Source organism: Rhinopithecus roxellana, chromosome 2, assembly GCF_007565055.1.
Source record: "Rhinopithecus roxellana isolate Shanxi Qingling chromosome 2, ASM756505v1, whole genome shotgun sequence".
NCBI lineage: Eukaryota > Metazoa > Chordata > Mammalia > Primates > Cercopithecidae > Rhinopithecus > Rhinopithecus roxellana.
The window spans coordinates 84,790,425-84,807,188 of NC_044550.1; the positions used below are offsets into that span (position 1 = coordinate 84,790,425).

Below are 16,764 nucleotides of genomic sequence, written 5' to 3' on the forward strand. Positions count from 1 at the left end.
TGTTGCTCTGTCACCTAGGCTGGAGTGCAGTGACACGACCTCGGCTCACTGCAACTTCCGCCTCCTGGGTTCAAGACATTCTCCTGCCACACCCTCCCAAGTAGCTGGGGTTACAGGCACGCACCACCATGCCCAGCTAATTGTTGTTGTTGTTGTTGTTGTTGTTATTGTTTTTGAGACGGAGTCTCTGTCGCCCAGGCTGGAGTGCAGTGGCGCGGTCTCAGCTCACTGCAACTTCCGCCTCCTGGGTTCAGGCTATTCCCCTGTCTCAGCCTCCCAAGTAGCTGGGACTATGGGTGCCTACCACCACCCTGGCTAAATTTTTTGTGTTTTAGTAGAGACGGGGTTTCTGCTAAACCAGGATGGTCTCCATCTCCTGACTTCATGATCCACCTGCCTTGGCCTCCCAAAGTGCTGGGATTACAGGCATAAACCCCCACGCCCCGCCCATACTTCATTTTTAAAGGTTAGCTTTCAATCATCAGTAAGAGCAGCTGCTTACCAGGGTGCTCTTCATGGACTTAAAGTGCACTAGGTGGATTTTTAGACTAGATGCTTCTTAGCACTATGATTCTGTAATTCTATCATTTTGAGAGGCCAGAATTAAATCCCAAACCATCTCATATATGGGATGCAACTTTTGAACCCATTGTGAGCTCTTAATACCTAGAAACAAACAAAAAATTGAGCTTACATTTAAGAGATTTTCAGGTAGGAGATAACTGTTGATTTTTCTGGCAAAATGTTTAAACAGTATGTCTTCAAATCACTTCTGTGTTGCTAAATCTGTCTTAGAGTTTTGTTTCAAAGCACCTCTTCTTATTTTCCCTTTTCTTATTAGAACCAGCAGTATTGCTGATCTGTTTCATTGATTCAGCTGTATCTGTTGCTGCTTTTTAGACCTTTCCTCTTTAGTAATGTATTTATAGCTCTGCATATCTGCTTAATTTATGAGGGAAAATATAAAGGGCTGTTTTTTTGTTGAAGGGCCTGCTCCGTTTGGATCCAGTTGGGTCAAACACTATTGCATGTATCGAAAAGCAGCGAAGAAGTTCAACATGATCCCATTTGAGCACAGATCTGGAGGGAAACTTGTAAGTATTTGATTCAAAATAGAATAGATTTTAGTCTGTCAGAGGTAGTGTTTGAGGGTGTCATTTTAATGGTTTATATTCACTGATGATAAATTTTTAGTTTTAAAATCTTTGTTTTGTTTTTAAGTGAAATGGGCCAGAAGACGGAACAATGTATATGTTTTCTGAATTGCATGCTTGGGTTTTAAACCACTAGATTTTTTTTTTTTTTGTCTTCATTTAAGTTCTGGGATACATGTGCCGAACGTGCAGGTTTGTTACATAGGTATACATGTGTCATGGTGGTTTGCTGCACCCATCAGCCTGTCATCTACATTAGATAATTCTCCTAATGCTATCCCTCCGGTAGCCCCCCACCCCCTCAGAGGCCCCAGTATGTCATGTTCCCCTCCCTGTTTCTGTATGTTCTCATTGTCAGCTCCCACTTAGGAGTGAGAATATGCAGTTTTAACCACTCGATATTTTTTAGGTGAACAATAGAGCCCTTTTATGTTACTGTTTAAGATAAAGGTAACATTGACAGCAAGCTTTCATGACTCAGTGGTTCCTCAGCATTTATACAATGGAGCTGACTTGCACAAATGTATTCATAGCCTAAAAACAAAGAAGAGTGATCTGTAATAAATTTTACTGTTGTTCAGTTGTCTTACAAAGTTCTCACATAGGTATTTGCAATGCATTTAGTTAACTGCTCCCCCTGAAATAAAAACAGCAGAGCGTAATAGTAAGAAAAGAGCAGGAAGATCTCACAGAGTTGGCTGTGTAGAAAGGTGATCTTTATATGTATTTTAAATGGAATCTGCAGCTTATTACAATAATTAATGGTCTAGAAACAAAACTCTTCCCACCAATGTTGAACATAATTGATAACACATTTTTAAGAAAGCAGGTTAATTCATTGCTTGCTGGGTGAATGGGTATGGTTTTGCTTAGGTGAATAAAAAAAACAAAACCAAAACCTAAGTTCACTTCTATTTACTTACACGATGCCTTTCCCTGAAAAATATTTAAAGCAGCTTTTAATAAAAACACATTTATATAATAATGAAAGAGACATGGAAAATTAGTCATGGTGAGGAGAAGGAAGCGAGGAGATGGCTCTTGAAGCATCAGGTTTGAGACTGAGTTTCCTGTCAGAGCCGATTCAAGTCCTGAGATATTTCTGCTTAGTGATACCTTTCTGTTTTAGCCTCCAAATAATAATAAATATGTTATGGAATATAGCTGGAGATTTTGAATATTTGTATATCTTAATGTTATTTTAGAGATCTTCACATTCTGGAAAATGTGAAAATGTTCAGTAAGTATGTACTCACACTTCATATAGTTGTTCTTTTACTGAGCACCTGTATTTCTGCACTGCAAATTAAGTAAAGATAAATTCAGGGTGGTTCACATAGGAAAGACAGAAATTGCCTAGATTAAATGGTTCTAGCTTTAGATTATCAAAATATTTAATCTAGGGTTATTGGTGTACTTTTAGGTTGACCTGTATGGAATTGCAATTTTTATAGGCCAAAAATAGTCACATATTGTCTGTGACATGTGGTGTGACATAATATGAAATAAATTTTTACACGAAAAAAAGAATACAATAAGAGACTAACAATATTCCAGTATCTAAAAACTGTACTGTTAATCTACCTTTAAAGATTAACGTTTGGCCAGGCACGGTGGCTCACGCCTGTAATCCCAGCACTTTGGGAGGCCGAGGCGGGCAGATCATTTGAGGTCAGGAGTTCAAGACTGGCCTGGCCAACATAGTGAAATCCTGTCTCTACTAAAAATATAAAAATTAGCCAGTCATGGTGATGCACACCTGTAATCCCAGCTACTTGGGTGGGTGAGTCACAGAGTTGCTTAAACCCAGGAGGCGGAGTACAGTGAGCCAAGATTGCACCACTGCACTCCAGCCTGGGCATTTTAAAAAAAATGATTCAAAAAATAGAGGTTAGTTGCAACTGTGACAGAGCAAGACTGTCCAAAAAAAAAAAAAAAAAAAAAAATGAACATTGGTATTGTCTGGCTTAACATTACCACAGTCAGTAATGTCTAGAAAATCTTAAGAATCAAGAGAATGGCCGGGCATGGTGGCTCATGCCTATAATCCCAGCACTTTGGGAGGCCGAGGTGGGTGGATCATCTGAGGTCAGGAGATTGACACCAGCCTGACTAACATGGTGAAACCCTGTCTACTGAAAATGCAAAAATTAGTCAGTTGTGGTGGTGACCACCTGTAGTCCCAGCTGCTCAGGAGGTTGAGGTGAGAAAATAGCTTGAACCAAGGAAGTGGAGGTTGCAGTGAGCCAAGATTGTGCCACTGCACTCCAGCCTGGGTGAAAGAGCGAGACTCCCTTCTGAAAAGAATCAGGAGAATGACAAAAATGTTAATATTTTAGATTCTAAATAGCGTTTAAAAAGCCATTTTGAAAGAGGATAGGGTAAAGAGAAGGGACTTAAGATCTTGAACCTTGCTCCCCTGCTCTCCAGTATAGAATGGCTAAGTGTTTATATGCTTATCCTGTAAGTTTTGAGACTGTTCAAAATGATTATTTGCAGGGAGACGGAGAGGTGTTCTTTTTGAAAGAATGTACTAAGAGGCATACTGACTCCATTGACAGAAGGTTTTGTTTTGACATAGAAGCTGCTGATCGGTAAGTTATTGGAATCATTGGACATGGTGAAAGAGTCGTTTTAAAAAAATGATTAAAAAAATAGAGGTTACTTGCAACTGTGATTTCCATGGCCTGGGAAAATGTTACCTTGCTATATTTCCAGGCTATGTGTTCATTATAAGCCGTTTAGTCTTGGTCACTGGGTTTAGCTATGGAGTGATAGTTTCATCTTGATTTAGTTAGGAGTCATTCTAACCAGGGTTGTCACTTAAAAAATAACCTTGGAGGCCAGGTGCAGTGGGTACGCCTGTAATCCTAGCACTTGGGGAGGCCTAGGTAGGCAGATCACCTGAGGTCAGGAGTTCAAGACCATCCTGGCCAACATGGTGAAATCCTGTCTCTACTAAAAATACAAAAATCAGCCAGGCGTGGCGGCGCACACCTGTAGTCTCAGCTACGTGGGAGGCTGAGGCAGGAGAACCACTTGAATCCAGGGGGTGGGGGCTGCAGTGAGCCAAGATGGTCCCACTGTACTCCAGCCTGGGCGGACAGAGACTCCGTCTAAAAGGAAAAAAAAAATTGCCTTGGAGCTTTTCATTATTGATCCAAGCCTAATTTGTAGCATGAAGAGAACAATGGCAAGAGGAACTGGGTGACAAAGCTAAAAAGGGGTGATAGGTAGCTAGCTATTTATACAGAACAACATTCATTTGTGCTTGTGGGAGTTTTCAGTGTCTACATCCTGTACATGATGGAGGGTCTTAAGCAAACTCCTTCTGTTTATTCAAAGATGAATTATTTTTTTTCTTATTGTATGACTTCTAGTTATTTAGTTGTAAAAGAGTCTTTGCCAGAGAGGAATTAGTAGAAGAGAAAGGTTTGTTTGTCATTATTACTACTTGTCTGGCATTAATTTCTATGTCCTCCAGTAGCATTAAGGAAAATCCTAGTGCTCATAGAATATTTGCTTTTTAATGGCTGATAGTACAGTGATTCCTTGCCAGCCCTGGTTTTGGCAGTGGTGGTTTTTAGATAAGGCTGTTCTATGTTTGTATAATAAAAGCTTATGAGATTTGTTAAAGCAAAAGTTCAGGTCAGAACCCAGGAATACAAAAGTAATTAATGCTGCTTGCTCTGTTAGATGATACAGTTGAGTCTCTGGGGGTAGTGCAGAGAGGGAGGAGCAGTGCTTTTATAATAAATGAATTGAGGACCATTTATTGTACATAAAAACAGGCCCTTAAGCACTATGATAATTTTGGCACTACTGCGAAAAGGATGAGTGGTTAAATAAGCATTTTACCAAGATAGGAAAAATATGGAAGAGAATGTCAGTGTAAAAGAGGTTGGATCTTGCTATGTTGCCCAGGCTGGTCTCAAAACTCCTGGACTCAAGCAATCCTCCCACTTTGGCCTCCCAAAGTCATAGGACTACAGGTGTGAGCCACCGTGCCTGGCCTAAATTTCAAGCCAATAAGAATTCTTCCAAACTTTAAAAACGGAATTAGTGTAACACAAGTCGAGCATACATCTGTGTGCACACACCCATGGGTAGCACTGGATTCCTTTCTGAGTGCCACTGTTGTAAATGCTTCCGTGTTTTATCTCAGCAGTTTCCTTGCCATAGCTCTCTCAAGTAGTTGTTACTGTTTTCATTTTATGAGAGAAACTGTGGCACAGAGCATTTGAGCAGTTTCCCCAAGGTCACGTAGCTAGTGGTAGTTGAAGAGCTGAGATTTGAATCCCTGCATTCTCCACCTAGAGCCCCATATCTTACCTTTTTCTCTTTTCTTTCTTATTTTTTTTTTCAGACGAGTCTCACTCTTTTTGCCCAGGCTGGAATGCAGTGGTGCAACCTCGGCTCACTGCAGCCTCTGCCTCCCAGGTTCAGGTGATTCTTCTGCCTTAGCCTCCTGAGTAGCTGGGATTGTAGGCACACGTTACCACACCCGGCTAATTTTTGTATTTTTAGTGGAGACAGGGTTTCACTATGTTGGCCAGGCTGGTCTTGAACTCCTGACCTCAAGTGATCCACCCACCTCGGCCTCCCAAAGTGCTGGGATTACAGGCAAGAGACACTGCGCCCAGCTTGAGCCCTACCTCTTAACCACTGTGCTATAAGCCTCTGCAGATTACCATATGGTCAGAATGTTTTCTAAATAATTGAGCCCTACCTCTTAACCACTGTGCTATAAGCCTCTGCAGATTACCATATGGTCAGAATGTTTTCTAAATAATTGACAAAGATGTGTTAGTAGTGCTGTCTACTAGAGAATATGTTAAGTGAGGTGAATCTGATTAGTTTTGAAAGCAGGGTACGTCTATAATGCAATTCAATCACTTTAATCATCCAAAGTATCTGGTTTGCTCTGAGACCTTGATCATCCCCATTTTTTTTTTTTATTAGCCATGATCCTTGCTATGATTGAAACTACTCTCCGCCCCTCAAAGACATTGATGAGGGATTCCTATGGAGGTGCTTACACATATGAAGGATAACACCTGTAGGGAGACTCTTGGAACAGGGGAGGACTTTAGGTCGGTGATCTATTCTAGTGGTTTTCAAGTGCTTTACAGGGAGACCCTCTTTTCAAATAAAATTTCATGTTAATGCATATGTAAAGCAAAAAAAGTGGGTTCCCTTATTAAAGAGGCATAGGGGCCTGGATTCTCCCCCTTTTAGCTTCCCTCTTTTTTCTTGCAGAAGTCTCTAATTTACTTCCATTGAGGTCCACAGCTCTTTTCTGGGAACTCCTGGCGGGGGACCTAATCTAGTTTAGGTGGTTAAAGAAAGGCAAACAGAGGATCTGACATCTAAATTCATAACTAAAGGGTTATCTGGAGTCAGCTGGGATTGAGATTCGTGTGCCAGGTAGAGTGAATGTCGCATGTGGAGGCCTGGAGACAGGAGAGGGCATGATGTATTTGAGACACCTAGCGTCACTAGTGCAAGAGCCGGAGAGAATGGGAGAAGAGGCTTGAGATGGGGCAAGGGCCTGAGCTTGAAGTGTTTGAACTTAATCCATTAAATAGTTTTAAGCAGGGCAGTAAGTGACAATTATATTTGTATTTCTCAAAGCTCATTCTGGCAGCTTAAGAAAGATCTGGAGGTGGCAAGAGTGAACAAGAGAAAGTCGTTTAAGGACAGGGTGAGAGGGCCAGGATTGGTGTGGTGGCAGTGGAGATGGAGCCAAGTGGGGTAGATCTTTGGGGATAAACGGGATGTTGCAGTTAGAGGGTGAAGGAGTGAGGAAGGTTTCTGGCTTGAGTAGCTAGATGGTACCATTTACTAAGGTGGGAAACAAAGTGGGGGCATAAGGATAGGGGAAGATAGTGAAATTAGTTTGGGTCATTGTATTAGTTCATTTTCATACTGCTATGAAGAAATGCCCAAGACTGGGTCATTTATAAAGAAAAAGAGGTTTCATGGACTCACTGTTCCATATGGTTGGGGAGGCCTCATAATCATGGCAGAAGGCGAAAGAGGAGCAAAGGCACATCTTACATGGCAGCAGGCAAGAGAATGTGTGCAGGGAACTGCCCTTTATAAAAACCATTAGATCTCGTAAGACTTATTCACTGTCATGAGAACAGCATGGGAAAAACCTATTCCCATGATTCAGTTACCTCCCACCAGGTCCCCCCCACAACACATGGGGTTATGGGAGCTATAGTTCAAGATGAGACTTGGGTGGGGGCACAGCCAACCCATATCAGTCATGGTGAGTTAGATTGCTGTAGGTCATTATGAAGAGAAACCTGGGAGGAAATTGGGTACAGAGCTTGGCGTCTGTGGCAGCATTTGATTGGTTATTCATGTTTGACCTCCTGAAACTCTCCATCCTTTTACTTCCCTGACCGTTAACTATTCTGGTTCTCCTCAGATCTTTTGGTCCTCTCCAGTTCAGCTGTTGCTCCTTTAAATGTTGCCATTCCCTATAGTTGTTTTTCTGTATCCATCCATTCTCATGGTTCACACTGAAAGTATATCTCTCTGTAATACGTAGTTTTCTTACCTTTTTCTGTGTTTTGAACTGCTTCTAGAATCTTTAGCTCATTAATCCTAAAATCTGAGATCTATAATGCTTCCAAATGCAAAACTTTTTTAGCACTGGCATAATGCCACAAGTGGAGAATTCGTACCTAACCTCATATGGTGGGTTGTAGTCAGAACTTTGTTTCATGCACAAAATTATTTAAAATGTTGTACAAAGTTAACTACAGGCTACATGTATAAGGTATATATGAAACATTAATGAATTTCTTGTTGAGATTTGGTTTCCATTCCCAAGGTATCTCATTTTGTAAGTGCAAATATTCTAAAATCCAAAAAAATCTGAAATCCAAAACCTTCTGGTCACAGGCATTTTGGATAAAGGGATATTTAACCTGTGCATTGCCAATTCTGTTCTTTTTACAATTCTTGATAATTTCAATATGACTTTAGATGATCCTTTTAGTGCTTGGCATCTTGATTTGTTAAGTTCCTCTCCTTCAGTGACCTTATTCTTTACTGTACCTCAGCCATTTTTTCCGGTGTTCATTCCTTAGACCTTGTCATTGCAAGGAACTGTAGTCCTCAGCAATCCGGATTGCAAGACTTTCTCTTTCTGATACCACCTTCTTTCCTAATAAGTACCCTTAGATTCCCCAGTTAAGCCCTACAGTCTATTGTTGTTCGTGCACTCACTTTCTTACTTAACTGGTTGAAATTTCATAGTCACTCATCACAGTCCCTTTTTAATACCCTTCACTCCGCTGCTTCTTTCCTTCTTTATTTTGCTTGTCTGCATAATGCCAACTTACGATTCAGTTCTGCCTTCTCTCTTTCTAGAGCAGAGAAGCAAGTTCTACTGTATTCATGGGATCACTTCAGATACATGACCACTGTCCTCCAATAAGCTATTCATGGTAGCCACTGATCCTACTGTGTTTTCTTTTTCTTTTTTTTTTCTTTGAGTTGGAGTCTTTGTCACCCAGGCTGGAGTGCAGTGGCACCATCTCCACTCACCTTAACCTCCGCCTCCCGGGTTCCAGCGATTCTCATGCCTCAGCCTCCTGAGTAGCTGGGACTACAGGTGTGTACCACCATACCTGAGTAATTTCTGTATTTTTAGTAGACGGAGTTTCACCTTGAACTCCTGAACTCAAGCGATCTGCCTGCCTCGGCCTCCCAAAGTGCTGAGATTACAGGCGTGAGTCACCCTGCCTGGCCCATGCTGTTTTTCCTTAGTTCCTATATACTCGCAGTTGAATATTTTTTATTTTCCTCTCTCTCTTAAGCTCTGACACTGCCTCCCTTTCCTGATGACTTTGTGTCCTATTTTGTTGTGAAAATAGAAGCTGTAACAAGAGCTCTTTCCTGCTGTAGACACCCACCTCCACCCTCAGTGCCCAGACACCCTGCCTTTCCTCTCTGCCTGTGGGAGCTGCCTGTGTTCCTGATGGAGGCCAACTCCTCTGTTCAGGTGTTTCCATTTCCTCTTCCCATCCTCTGTCCGCTGCTCCAGGATATTACTCAAGCAACTCTACTTTTTCTTTCTTGTTAACATTAGTTTTGCCTCCTGGCAGCATGTGAAATGCTCTTATTTCATTCATCTTAAAATACAAAAGCCGCTACAGCCACCATCACCAATGAAACCACCCTTCCCTTTCATTTACTGCTCATTTTTTAACTCTTATAAACAGCAGCAATTCTTCAAAAAGCTGTTCTATTTATGGCCTCAAATTTCTTTCCTGGCCAGGTGTAGTGGCTCACACCTGTAATCCCAGCACTTTGGGAGGCCGAAGTGGGCGGATCACCTGAGGTCAGGAGTGCAAGAGACAAGCCTGACCAATATGGTTAAACCCTATCTCTACTAAAAGTACAAAAATTAGCTGAGTTTGGTGGCGGGCGCTTGTAGTCCCAGCTACTCAGGAGGCTGAGACATGAGAATTGCGTGAACCTGGGAGGTGGAGATTGCAGTGAGCCGAGTTGGCACCACCGCACTCAAGGTTGGGTAACAGAGTGAGACTCCGTCTCAAAAAAAAAAAAAAATTTTTTTTTTCTTATTTCTTTCATCTTCTCTTTTGAACTGTATACTCAGGCCTTTGCCCTTTCTCTCCACTGCAGTTGTTTTTGTTGAGGTCATCAGTGGTCTCCTTGTTGCTGTGCCTGGTGGTCGATTCCCAGTACTCATGGTCTTTTCCCCACAGCATCCCTGACATGGCCCATCACTCTCTCCTCCATCATACGCTTGCTTCAAGGACAGCACACCTCCTTCTCGCATCTCTGGCTTCTTCACTTTTTATACTTCTTTGCCAGTTCTTAATTTTCCAGATCCCTGGATGTTGGAGTTCTCTGGGGTTCAGCCCTTCATTGTGTTTGCTCTTTACTCACACTTTTTTATGACCTTGTCCAGCCTTACGACTTTATGTGCCATCCGTATGTTGGTAACTTGCAAATTTATTATCTCTACCTGGATCTTGTCCTTGACCTCCAGCTTCTTATATCCAGCTGCCTACTCAGTATTGCTTCCGGGGTGTCTAAAAGGCATTTCAAACAGTGTAGATGTGGGGAATGGTGATTGTTCTTTGAAAGTTGTCCGGTAAGTCTTGGGAGTGGGAGGGGGGTAGTTACATTCCTCTAACATGTTACACAGGTATATGAATTCATTCCTACCATATAGATACTAATATATAAATCTTTATTTTTTCTTAAAAGTTATACATGCTTATTTTAAGTCTGAACTTTTTCTAAAGCTCCTTGGTTAACTTGGAAAATAATTTTCTTGGTGTGTTCATATTCTTTAGTCTAAAAGATCAAGCTGCTTTTTAAAAACAATGACAGACCCCCCCGCCACCGGCCTTTTAATGGTTTATTTCCTCATTTCTAAACAGAGAAACATCTATTCTGGTTTGCTGTTACTAGTAGATACTGTTTGGGGTCCCTTAATGTCCTGCCATCCCCCACGATCTGTGTCTTAGTCTCGTGTGGAGCAAAATCTGCTGGCAGGAGGTGAATGTGCTTTGAGATCTGTAATTTTGGGGCTTCGAAAGCATTATTTAGTGAAAAATGTGAATGAGATAGTCTCTTGTCTACTTTCCTGATTCCTAGGTAGAATCAGGAATCAGGGAATTATAAGTAATTTGTTCCTTGTCTATTAGATTATGAATTCCATGAGGGTAGGAACACTGTTTTACTTCGTGTTACTTGGTATCACAATACCACATGTAATGCTTTATACATGGTGGACATTTATCAGATTCGTATGGGATTAAATGAAATTGAATTGTTGCTCAGAAGTGACTGAACTGTGATTAGATTCAATCAAGCAACTGTCAGTCAACTGTCCTCTTCTGCACCACACTGCTATACTGTGAGCTCTAGTGTCTTCATTCTGCTTCAAGAAAAATAAACCTAACTTGTTGTGGAGTGTGTGGGTATTATAAATGGATTTCTGCTGCAGTTTGTACAAGGTTCGTATTGGGTAACCTCTTTTTTCTCGAGATGGAGTTTTGCTCTTGTCACCCAGTGTGCAGTGCAATGGCATGATCTCGGTTCACTGCAACCTCTGCCTCCCAGGTTTGAGTGATTCTTTTGCCTCAGCCTCCCAGGTAGCTGAGATTACAGGCACACACCGCCACGCCCAGCTAATTTTTGTATTTTTGCTAGAGATGGGGTTTCACTATATTAGCGAGGCTGGCCTTGAACTCCTGACCTCAGGTGATCTGCCCGCCTCTGCCTCCCAAAGTGCTGGGATTACAGGCATGATCCACCATACCTGGCCCTCTTAATGGGTACCTTCTTGTAGCAATTTTGCAGTTGATTGTATATGTCTAATATAAACGTATTTTGTTGTCTTTACAAGGACCTGTTTTTGCTATTTTTTTTATTTCCTGTGTTGAAAGAGCAGCCTGGTAGCATTTTGAAGTAGGTGATAGCACAGTGGAGCCGGAGCTTGCCTTTGATCTGTGTAGACATAAATCAAGAGCTTTTACTTATTTGTGGCATTATTTCAGATCAGATTTGGTTGCATATAACAGAAAAAGGCAAAATCAAATGGCTTAAACGGGGTTAAAGTTTATTTTTTCTCTTGTTTGGGAAGCCCAGAAGTTGCCAGATCACGGCTGATATAATCCTGATCTCTCTTGAGCATGGTTTAGTTTTATCGTCACTCGAGGCATGAGACAGAATGTGGCACTGTTCCATTTATCACACAGCACTGTCTCTGGTTGTAGAGACATTTTCCAGTGGTTGCATAGACTACTTTTGCTCACAGACCATTGGCTGGAATGGAGTTATGTGGTTACACCTAGTTGCAAGGGAGGCTTCTAAATCCTAAGGTTGGGAAATTGCTGTCTTTTGTTTTCAGAGGTCCATGTGTTGTTCTAGTACTTTACTATTACTGAGAACCAGTGGGAGAATGGCTAATGGAGGGTGGGGAGGAGCCCAGCTAGCCATTACTACTTGGATTATCAGTGGTTAGATGGATGTGTGCTTCATTTTTTTCTCCCTCAATTTACCAAAAGGTTACTTTGAATTTTTCTTAGCCAGGAGACAGCATTTAAGGCCACAGATTTGAAAATCATGTCTGATAAGGGACTTGTTTCTAGAATATAGAACCATTATAACTCAATAATATATAGACAAGTAACAATGAAATGGTCAAAAGACCTGAATTAGACATTTTTTCAGAGAAAATATACAAGTGGTTGCCTGGGTACAGTGGCCCATACCTGTAATCCCAGCACTTTGGGAGGCCGAGGTGGGCGGATCGCCTGAGGTCAGTAGTTGGAAACTAGCCTGGCCAACATGCTGAAACCCCGTCTCTACTAAAAATACAAAAATTAGCTGGGTGCGGTGGTGGGTGCCTGTAATCCCAGCTACTTAGGAGGCTGAGGCAGGAGAATCACTTGAACCCGGGAGGCGGAGGTTGCAGTGAGCTGAGATCACGCCATTGGACTCCAGCCTGGGCAACAGAACGAGACTCCCATCTCAAGAAAAAAAAAAAAAAAAAAAAAAACGCAAGTGGCCAATAAACACATGAAAACACGCTTAATATTGTTAGCTGTTAGGGAAATGCAAGTCAAAATCACAATGAAATATCACTTTATACCTACTAGAATGGCTATAAATAAAAAGCCAGGTAATAACAAGTACTGGCAAGAATGTAGAGAAACTGAAATCCTCATACACTGAGAGTGAGAATTTAAATGGAATGCTGCTTTGGAAAACAGTTTAGCAGTTCTTCAGAAAATGAAATGTAACATTGCTATCTGACCCAGAAATTCTGCTCCTAGCTATACATTCAAGATAAATGAAAGCATATGTTTACACAAAAACTTGTGCATGAATGTTCATAGAAGCATTATTCGTAATAGCCAAAAAGTAGAAACAACCCAAATATCTATTAAGAGATTAATGGCTAAATGTGGTATAGTCATACGATGAAAAATTGATACATGCTACTGTATGAATGACACTCGAGAACATAATGCTAAGTGAAAGAAGCCAGTCATAAATGGCCATGTACATATGATTCCATTTATATGAAATGTGCAGGACAGATAGATCTATATAGATAGAGAGTAAATGGGTGATTATCTAGGTCTAGAGGTTTGGAAAGAAATGGGAAGAGATGGCTGATGGGTACAGGTTTTCTTTTTACTTCCTAGGGTGATAAAAATGTTCTAAAATTGATTTTGGTGATGGTTATGCAATTCTGTGGATATGTTACAAGCTGTTGAACTGTACATTGTCAGTGGGTAAGTTTTATGGTGTGACTTACATCTCAATAAAGCTATTTTAAACAATGGAACACAGCTGCAGATAAATACCATAGCTAAAAGAAGGGTCTTAAATCACTGGGAACTATCACTACATGACGTCAGCCACATTTCAGAGACCATGGGCTGTGAAATGATTAAGTCACTCATTTTTTTAGGTTGGAGACATTGTATTTTGTATGGATGTTTTCTCCATGGCAAGCTGTAGTCTGTCAGGAGGTGTAGCTTTCTTCCCTGAAGGGTGGAATATCACCCTTCCCCCGCCCCAACAATTGTGTTATATAACATGCTGTTAGCTTCCTTGGCATGCTTGCTACATGCCACTTTGTGCTGTGACCCCCCCACACATTTACTTGATAAATAATTATCCGTTCTGTGAAAGTTCTCCCACACATCGCATTCAGGCACTGCTTAAAGAAAATGCTTCCCGTTTTGCTCTCGTTAATCTGACATTTCAAATACTACATTTGGTTTCATTTTGCCTGGTTCCCATATCACTCTTGAAAGGATGGCAAGATGCTTCTGACTTGTAGAAGTCACTTCTTTGTATTTTTATGTTGAAGAAGAGAGGAGGAAATCACCTGTGTATCTGAAGCATTAGGCGTTTTAGAGTGATTTTATACCAGCAACTTTATTCATCATCTGTTTGCATGATGCTGTACGGTTTCTCACTTTAAAAGAGTGAGTTAAGAGCATGTTGCCTTCAGAAGCCCATGCAATTTGACTGAATATGAGAATGTTTATGTAACACATTAACTGTACTAGTATTTGTAAACATTTTATAGAGCCTCACATCCAGGCACCTAGACAGTTGTTGACTGTTTTTGCCACTGAGGATACAACAATAAACTAGAAACTAAAAGACTTGAAATTAAGGGAACTCACAGACCAGGAAGATTTAGAAGCAAATAACAGTTCAAAGGTCTAAGGTGCTGTGGGAGATGAGCAGCATGGGGGAGTGTGGGGTTGGCTAGGAGAGCTTACTAAAGAAAGTGATTTCTTAAATTGACTCTTGAAGATTAGGTAACCAGTTTGGCGACTCAGAGGAAGGGGGGCCCAAGGCAAAAAGGAATCACAGGAAGTATGGAGAACACATGTTGAGATAATCCTTTAAGTCAGAGATTCTCAACTGTGGGTGATGTTGCTCCCAGGGGACATTGAGCAATATCTGGAGACTCTGATATAATGTATTTTAACTGTGTGTTTTGGGGCTGGGGGTTAGAGGAGGGCAGGGAGTTGCTACAGACACCTAGAGGGTAGAGGACAGCTGTGCTGCTGAACACCCTCCAGGGCACAGGGCAGGCTTCTGCAACAAAATATCATCTGGTCCAAAATGTCAGGAGTGCCACTGTTGAGAAGTCCTAGATTTAATGCATGTGATAAGATAGAGACCCCTGTAAATACTTGTGGAATTGAATGGAAGTAAACTTTTTTTTTTTTTTGAGATGGAGTCTCGCCCCGTCCCCCAGACTGGAGTGCAATGGCATGATCTTGGCTCACTGCAACCTCTGCCATCCCAGGTTCTAACGATTCTCCTGCCTCAGCCTCCTGAGTAGCTGGGATTGCAGGTGTGAGCCACCGAGCCCAGCTAATTTTTGTATTTTTAAATAGAGGCGGAATTTCACCATGTTGGTCAGGCTGGTCTCGAACTCCTGACCTCAGGTGATCCACCTGCCTCAGCCTCCCAAAGTGCTGGGATTACAGTCATGAGCCACTGCACCCAGCAGGAAGTAAACTTTTTAAATGTAAATTTTTTTATGTAAGTGGAATTATACCTTTTATTGAAATATGTATATTTCAGTATATATAGAAATAGATACATTTCAATATATACAAATATGTATTTCTATATATAGAAATACGTATGTTTCAATAAATATAGAAATGTATATTTCAATATAGAAATATGTATATTTAAATATACGTATTTCAATATAGAAATACGTATATTTAAATATATGTATTTCAATAAAAAGTAACCATAGCTTAATTTGGTTATAGTATAAGCAATGAAGTAAAGCCAAATGGAAAGGGCTCTGTGTCTTGACTCTTCTGTGTGATTTGTTCAATGATGATCAGTTATTCAGGAACTACCAAGATACCAGTGTAGAAAGAAGAGCAAAGAAAGTTATTTTAAAAGAATTTTATTGGAACTTCCAGAACATGGAGTGGGTAGAATTAGAAACAGCATTTCTAGTATATAGGTGTCTGTGTTTTTCATAGAATGTAAGAATTTTCACTAAAGATGATATTGTTGATGGTGATGTATTGAAAGACACATTTTATATTGGCTCTGATATTTAAATGGAAATCTGAATTGACATGAATATGGATTTATTTTTAAATTGTATGCTGAAGGATATTGGAGCATGGGCCATAGAAAAATTTTTAATTTTTCTGAGTAAAGCCAGGATAAAATGTTTTGTACAAGAGTTTTTGTGGAGATACATTTTTATTAATCTTGCATAAATACTTTGGTGTGGGATTGCTCAGATATGGTATATGTATGTTTGACTTTTCAGGCAATTAAGGTTACAAAGTAATTTTACCCTCCCACCAGCAATGTATGAGAGTTCCATTTGCTCCACTTCCTTACTAACCTTTGGTTATGTTAATCTTTTTCATTTTAGCCAATTTTGACTAGTGATGTTGAGCAGTTCTTCCTGTGCTTATTGGCCATTTATGTTAATTCTGTCATGAAGTGTCTATTAAAATCTTTTGCACCTTTAAAAATTGTGTTGTTGGTCTTTTTGTTATTGAGTTGTAGGAATTCTTTAGAAACAAATCATTTACCACATATAATGTGAATATTTTCTCTGATCTGTGGCTTGCCTGTTTTTTTCTTCAGTGTCTTTTGATGAGAACATTTTAACTTGAAGTTGAATTCATCAGTTTAAAAAATTTTATTAGGGCTTTTTGCATCAAGAAATATTTTTTTTTTTTTTACTCTAAGGTTTTGAATAAATTTCCCCATGTTTTCTTATAAAAGCTTTATAATTAGTCCATGACTCATGAAGATTTTTGGAGGATGTATGGTGTGAGACATGAGGGTTGAGTTTTATTTATTTTTTCCCCAGGTAAATAGCCAATATTTCCATCACCTTTTATTGATAAAGACTTTCCTCTCATTTAATTGTTTTGGCATCTTTCTAAAAAATCACTTGACTGTGCATCTGTAGGTCTATTTCTAGATTATTCTGTTGCATCTCTTTGTCCTTTTGCCAGTAACACACTTACCGTGATTATTGTATCGTTAGTCAGGTGGTACAAGTCCTCTCTGTTCTTTC

General features: G+C 40.4%; 1 protein-coding gene across 1 annotated transcript in view; it reads left to right on the forward strand.

Moving 5' to 3' along the window:
* The window catches only part of ARHGAP10 (Rho GTPase activating protein 10), a 336,548-nt gene that overhangs the window by 147,528 nt on the left and 172,256 nt on the right, over positions 1-16,764 (forward strand). Inside the window, exons 9-10 of the mRNA XM_010368443.2 lie at positions 988-1,094; positions 3,654-3,748. Coding sequence (XP_010366745.2) covers positions 988-1,094; positions 3,654-3,748 — 202 coding nt within the window. The remainder of the gene's footprint in view (positions 1-987; positions 1,095-3,653; positions 3,749-16,764) is intronic.